The sequence below is a fragment of the Chenopodium quinoa genome, unplaced genomic scaffold (assembly GCF_001683475.1).
Source record: "Chenopodium quinoa cultivar QQ74 unplaced genomic scaffold, ASM168347v1, whole genome shotgun sequence".
Taxonomy (NCBI): Eukaryota; Viridiplantae; Streptophyta; class Magnoliopsida; order Caryophyllales; family Amaranthaceae; genus Chenopodium; species Chenopodium quinoa.
In genome coordinates this window covers 3,652,717-3,660,204 of record NW_018742329.1, presented here as the reverse complement: position 1 = coordinate 3,660,204, position 7,488 = coordinate 3,652,717, and the positions used below count along the sequence as shown (strand labels likewise).

General features: G+C 35.5%; 1 protein-coding gene across 1 annotated transcript; it reads right to left on the bottom strand.

Annotated features, from left to right (window-relative positions):
• Window positions 1–1,345: 1,345 nt before the first annotated feature.
• Window positions 1,346–7,261, bottom strand: LOC110690452 (mitochondrial inner membrane protease subunit 1-like). Its single transcript, XM_021867292.1, has 5 exons — window positions 7,018–7,261; window positions 6,689–6,916; window positions 5,318–5,428; window positions 2,487–2,543; window positions 1,346–2,074 (listed from the first exon to the last, which is right to left on the bottom strand). The coding sequence occupies exons 1-4, from the start codon at window positions 7,141–7,143 to the stop codon at window positions 2,511–2,513; spliced, it is 498 nt and encodes a 165-aa protein (XP_021722984.1). The 5' UTR covers window positions 7,144–7,261; the 3' UTR covers window positions 1,346–2,074; window positions 2,487–2,510.
• Between the last annotated feature and the right edge of the window lie 227 nt (window positions 7,262–7,488).

Genomic DNA, 7,488 nt, shown 5'->3' with positions numbered 1-7,488 from the left:
AGAAACGGAGGTAGTAGATAAGATTTAATCTTAGAAAACATTTTGTGTTCAGTTAATATATAGTTAGGAGTACTCCGTACCACTTGATAGCAACTGTAAAATTGCAAATAAAACACTCTCAAGGTTTACACTCTACATTAAGTATATTTAAGAAGAATAAATAAACAACATTATTAGATAGCAAAGATGGCATGACTTATTCATTTTCCAATTGACACGAGTGCAATTTTTGCTTTTTTTAATATATAGTATAGATGATTGGCAAAGTTTGATTATTAATTAATAAAAAAATATATAAGTAAACTTAAAAAATTTAATATCAATTTTTTTTTTTTTGAATGCAAATGAGGTGCTAGGGTCCAAAACAAACATAAATAAGAAAAACAATGTTCCCTTTTCGTAAATTAATTCAAATTTTTATTCAACTTTGACCGTAAATATCTTTAACTAATAAAAATTATATTTATTAATAATCTACTCACCAAGACGAATCAAACTAGATCGCACATGACTATATTTATTCTTACGTATTAAGAGAAATTTAGAAGATTCTCTTTTTTTTTTTTTTAAAAAAGTCAAAGATTCAAGACAACAACATCATTGTGGAACGGAGGGAGTACCATTTAATACTAAGGTCGGAAACTGAACCAACTCCACCTTGTTGTGAAATATGTTGGCCAAATTTCTGGAGGTTAAGAGTTCTGTTGTTGTACCTTTATGTTGCGCACAATCCATTGTTGTAGATTTCCACTTCTGAAAATGCTCGCGTTTGCTGGTCCTCCCTCATTCCTCCACACTTCTCTCGCGGCCTTACTGTCCCTTAGGACATGTAGTGTGGTTTCCTCCCCATGATTACACAATGTACACTTAGGTCATCAACCAGAGATATGTTGTATCTGTTAACATTGCACATAACCCTGTTATGCATGGTCAACCAGAGAAAAACACGAACCCGCTGCTGCACCGTCACTCTCCAAACCAAGCCCCAACTGACATCCTCCTGACCACTATTCTCTCGCCTTATGATTGCTAAAGCCAACTTAATTGTGAACTTACCTTACAGTTACCCCAGTATAACAAGTCACGCACTGATGAGTCCACTTTTAGCTCATGAGCATCAATTATAATTTTGAAAAAATAAAAGGAAAATGTTATACATAACCCTTAGAGCTACATATAAACATTAAATTTACACTTGAAAATCGTAAAAAGTTAAGAAATCGTCAAAATATAAACACTAATAACACTGATTTACGCATGTTTTGTCATGAATTCCTAATTTTAAACAATTTCCAAGAATATATTTAATGCTTATATATAGCCATTAATTTGGAAGATGAAGGAATAAAAGTAATGATTTTACTACTATTATCATTAATGTATTTATGAAAGTGCAAATTCACAACATAACTTGGTATTTGAAACTGTGTTTTACATGCCTAAATCTATGTGAATTTACCACAAAAAGTACTACGTATCTCGAGAAATATGATCAAGCGTCAAAATGTGTGAAATTCTCACAATGACATCCGCTGTTTACAATAACTTTAGGAGCCATTCTATGTAGAAGACTGCTCAACCGGAAATTTATGTGATCAATGAGCAGCGATGTAAGCCTCAGTGATGCACCCGGTACTCTACCATAAGATCGTCAAACCAATGGACAAGGGAGGGAGCTGGCCAACAGGTGTACTCTACCATAAGTTGGTCACATTCACCAAAATGACTAATTGCACTAGTGCTACGAAGAACTTCCCCATGCAACGAATACCACTGGGAACTGAGCAAGAATAATACAGAGTAATACCAAGATAAGGCATTTACAAATATCTGCATCTCAAAATTGTGCCCTGCTACTGTACCAATACAACTAAAAAATTATTAGCGAATTTTTTTTGTGTAAAAAAATAATGCAACAACTTATGCATTTACATCCTGTCCTAAATTCTGTGCATATTGCCGATCACTGTCAGCCAAGTTTCCCCGCCAGACCATGAGGCATACTTGTGTTTTGTCAAAGAGCTCATGAGTTAGATCCAGTAAACAAAAAGTTGACAATTTTCTTCAGCAGAAACTGGAACAGAAAAAAGAGGAGCATTTTAGAAACAAAGAAGTCCAGTGTTCTTTAAGTATACCTAGTTTAAATAAAAAACTATTCCATTTGAAATAAGCATATTTCAATGTGAGAATGTAATGGAATGGATTGTAGAGCTGTAGAGGGCAGCCTAAGCTCATTTGAGCTCCCTTCAACATGTACCCAAACATACCCAGTCAAGAATTACTTTACAGGAATCACTCCAGTCATATAAAGGTCTTTTAGTCAGATTAAGATATGATAACATCCTTTACTCATTGGCATCTTTAAAGTAAACAAGTCTGTTTGTCATATCTAACAGTGGAAATTGAAATGGAAAATAACAACTAAAAAAAACTCGGCTGATTTCTATTGTTAGAGTGAATATTAAATGCATTATGCTTATGCATACCTTTCTTTGGGTTGTAGGAACCAATCACAATGGTCCAAAATCTTTCATCGGCCAAATCTACAAAATGTCCAGATAACAAATTTAGACAAGAAAGCTTTTCCAACAAAAGAACTCAATATAGGAACATATAACTACAACTTAACACACACACACAAGCCAGTCACTCAAATTTGCATGTTTGATTGAAATTCCTGACTAACAGCTCTTGATTTGAATTCCTGATTAACAGCTCTTGATTGAAATTGGACAAATAGCTCAGACTTAAGTTTCACTAACAGCTCAAACCTGACTCCCAAACTTATATGCTTGATTGAAATTTCTGACTAAGAACTCAGACTTAAGTCTCACTAACAGCTCAAACTTGACTCCCAAACTTTTGCCCTGAAGACTTGGGAAGCATCCATCTACTTTAGACCTAGATTCAATAACATCAATCTGACCACAAAGTAGCTTTAAGCTAGCATGAATACGACATTATCAGATCTTGCAACATGGGAACTGAATACATGAAAATCTATCTAATTGGAGATGCAATGTGGCTAGGAGAAAGATATTCTTACTTGAAACAGAGAAAAGGTTGTACTAAATAAAAGATAAAAAGATCCAGCAACAGAAGTATTTCCAAATACTGGTCATTGAGTAAAGAGAGTGGCATTCAATGTCAAAAGCTCAGGTTTTGTCAATAATCAGATGAAAACTAAAATCATTACTCCAATAACATGGCATGACAATTGACAAATTAAAAGAATAGGGTTCACTCTAACAACTGATAGATAAAAGTCGGCTTCTGATTTTCTTCAAAAACTATGTTTGATCAAAAAACCATGTCTACTATGCTATGTGACATTATAGCCAAGCTGCTGCAGCACCTGCAAACACTAACCACTAGCTTATGTTCTGTAATGTTGGAGTTCTTGCATGTAACCAAAATTTCATTTACTCCCTCCGTTTCTTTTTACTCGCAACAAACTAGTAGTTTGCGGACTCCTAGGCAGAAGATGGTTAGTGTAATTAACAAAAAATAAGGGCATGTGTTCAGTATTAATCCAACCCAAAAAAAAAAAAAAAAAAACCACCACCTATCACCAACAGCAGCACCACCACCACCTAGCACCATACGATTACCACCACCTATCAGCACCACGACTTCGACCCAGCACCACCCCATACTTCGCCCACAACCACGCGCGATTTCGACCCAGCACCACCCCCGATTTCGCCCACAACCACGATTTCGACCCAGAACCATGATTTTGACCAAGCACCGCCCCTGATTTCGACCCAGCACCATGATTTCGACCCACAACCCCGATTTCGAAGCACCACAACCTATTTCGCCCACAACCCACAACCTAGAAGTACCACCACCACCTATTTCGCCCACAACCCAGAACCCCGATATCACCCACAACCCAGATTTCGACCCACCACCACCTTTCGCCCACAACCCACCACCGAATTCGACCCACAAAACCCACCAACGATTTCGACCCACCCCCAATTTCGACCCACAAAACCCACAAATCCCACAACGAGGAAGGCGGCGACAGGGAAGAAAAGAAAAGAAAACGGAATCGGCGACAAGCGAGGGGACAGCGGCGTGACTTCCGGCGAGGTGTTGCGGTCGTATTGAGGGGAAATCGTTGAAGAAAGAGAGAGAAATTCTGGGTATGGTGGTGGTGGTGGTAGTGATGGTACTGGTGGTGGTTGGCAATTGAAAGTGATGATGAATTTAATTGGGAGGGGAATGATTTTGGTGAAAATGGTTAAGTTAATTAATGTAGAGTTTAAGTTGGTGAGATAAAATCAGTAGTTTAATTAGGGTGTTTAAAAACAAAAGTAAGGGTAATTTTGTAAAATCACACAAAAAAACTCAAAAACATACTATAAAAGGAAAGAAAATAGTTTGTTGCAAGTAATGTGTAACGGCTATTTATAGTATTTGTTGCGAGTAAAAAGAAACGGAGGGAGTATATGACTATACCCTAGATAAATAATAAGCTAAAGAGAACAGTTTCAAGCATTATTATTCATGTTTTAAACACAGATGATAAAGCTGTGTGAGAAGAATTATCTAAGACACATCAGATAAACACAGATAACACAAAGAACTGCTAATCAAGTCAACATATAAATAAACAAAAAAATAGAGAAATAAATTTAGATACAAGCTGCAAATAATGAAAAATGCCTACAATTATCCATGTTCGAAACCACATCATGAATTAATAAAGCCCCAGTCACCAAGTCAGTAAAGAACGGACTTTAACTAAGTCTATATTTAGTTGAAAGATTCACAATTCATTGACTTCAGAGATTAATGAAAAGTAAAATAGCTCATAGTTATAGTCGATGTTTATGATCATTATTTTGGGAGTAATTATTGACATAACCGTGTTAAAAATTAACAGTTAAAAGAATATAGCCTCCTACTATCTAATGGTCAAGAACCATTTTAGAGGGTATGTAGCAATTTGTCATCCTATAAGCTCAAATTCAACCCTCATCACCAGTCACTACAATTTTTGTCAAGTCCAGATAACTTACTGGTTGTATTTATGTAACACTGATGATCAGGCTATCCATGTACCACAAATATGAAGATTCTTCAACCCTTCCACTTAACACTAATCAGAAATATAAAATATATAATTTGCTAGCATAAAGTTCTGATATCAGAAATATAAAAATATAATTTGCTAGCATAAAGTTCTGATATGTAAACAAGAAAAGAGCTATCTAACAGTGAAAGCAAGAATTTTCTATTAGAAACTGATAAAGCAAGTTTTATCTTGAAAGAAGTGTAAGAAAATATTAATCTGATGACTTACTTTCCAAAATACTTTTCCATAGAGAAGACCATAAGGAACGGGGCCAAAGTGTCTTGAATCTCTTGAATCATATATGTTATCTCCTTGCACCCATAGATGCCCCTTTGGCACCTACATAATATGGGAAAATCATAATTTTACAAGGTGGGAAATTTTGACATATACCACAGCTAATACGCAAAAATGTAAAACAGGGGAAAATAAATAAATAAATATATTAGTATTTAATAGTAGGACATTGATCAGTAATTACTGTCATTACTTATACGCTTATAGCACAAGAAGTCACAATATGTAGGTCAGAATTGGACTCTCTTGATATAAAGGGTAACAAACTCCCTTGGTTCTCCCATGTTAATCATTGAGTTAACTGATCACAAACTTCTAGAAGCTTGTAGCCTCTGAAGATGTCTAACTATGCACAGAAGATACACACATTTCTTTTGGCAGATAACCACCTAGGGGAGTCTGCAATAGTATAACATTGACATATATCTAAAATATAAACCTTCATCAATCAAGCTTGACGAATATCCCAATTAAGTAAATTAGCATGGTTAGAAAATATTCCATTGTTTCAACATTGCATCAAGCTGTCAATCTAGACATCCATATGACACATTCTAAGCCCCAAAACTCATAGCAACAATATGAACAAATTATTTATGGGCTTCACTAAGGGACAACAAATTCACTATAGCATTTTATCGGCATAGAATTCTAGGCAAAACACAATTCAATGAATTATTAACACGGTACCACATTAGTTTTTGATACATTCTCGGAATCTGATGGGAAGTACCATAAAAAATCTATACACGTAAGATGGGTAAAAGAGCTCAAACACCACCACGCATTTTCATAATCCCACCTAATCACTTTAAGCTACCAAATCATCAACAAGATGTACATTTTATGAAGCATTTTTAAGATTTTATACCCTCTTAAGGTGTCATTCTCTCTTCAGTGGTATTTTGATAATTAAAGTGCCCCCTTACAACAATATTTCTCTTGTAAATTTCAGCTTTGTAATACAATTACTCCAAACCAACATTGTCGTATATATGCTTTCAATCCACATTCTTCTTTGGTAATATCTGAGAACGGCAAACTAGCGGGAAAATCTATAATTAGACTCAAGTGATACATCATCGAATATATCCAGTGACAGCTTCACCAGAAAATCAGCTTAATATCACAATGTATGAAAACTACGGGTCTTAATTGCTACGCAAAAGGGGTTAATTTAACAATTGATTTGAGTAAAGGGATAAAACTCGCCGCACAGATACTAATCCAAAGAAAAACTAAACAAAATGCCAGAAAGTAAAACACCAAAAACTAGTTACCCATTAAAGAATTTAAGCATACCACAACGGTGTTAGATTCATCATTGTGCTTAGGATCAACAAGATACGTAACACGATCATTCTCAACTCCGACCAATCGTTTAGTGATGACTTTTCTAGGGTTTTCAGGCGAACAAACAACGACAACATCTCCAACAGCAACATTGCTAAATCGAGGCGAAATTCGATCGATTAGAGCTAAATTATTCCCAGTAATATTAAAGGTTGGAAGCATACTTGCACCAGGAATCTGGAAAAAATAATATTGGTTATAGAATTACTGGGGTTGATTAATTAGAAGTTTTGATTGAATTGGTAATTGAGAAAGAAAGAAAGAGAGAGAAAGAGTACCCTGGCAACATCGAGAACGTAGGTACGAGTGACATGGACGATGCAGAAGAACTTGAGTAACGCCATTGATGAATTGGAAGCTTCTTTGATGAAGAATCGCCAGAACTCGGGGTTTCTGAACACCATTTTCTGTTCTTCACCTTCTTCCGTTTGACATCTAGTACAGTTTTTTTGGTAACCTTTAGGAGATACCTGGTTGATCTTTTTGGGCTAAATACAAGTCATTTTTTTTGTTATACAAATTTTTACCTACACCCCACGGTAGGGAACACCACCTACAGTCCCCCCACCCTCCGCGCACCCTCCACGCGCGTCCCGACCCCGCTCCTTTTCATTTATGAATTTCCTGCAAATTTTTATAACATGTTCATTTTTGTATTAGTAAATGTTCATTTATATATCATTAGATGTTCATTTTTATAACAAGGAGTTTTTGTTCAAATTAATATATTTTTTGAATTGAATTTTAAG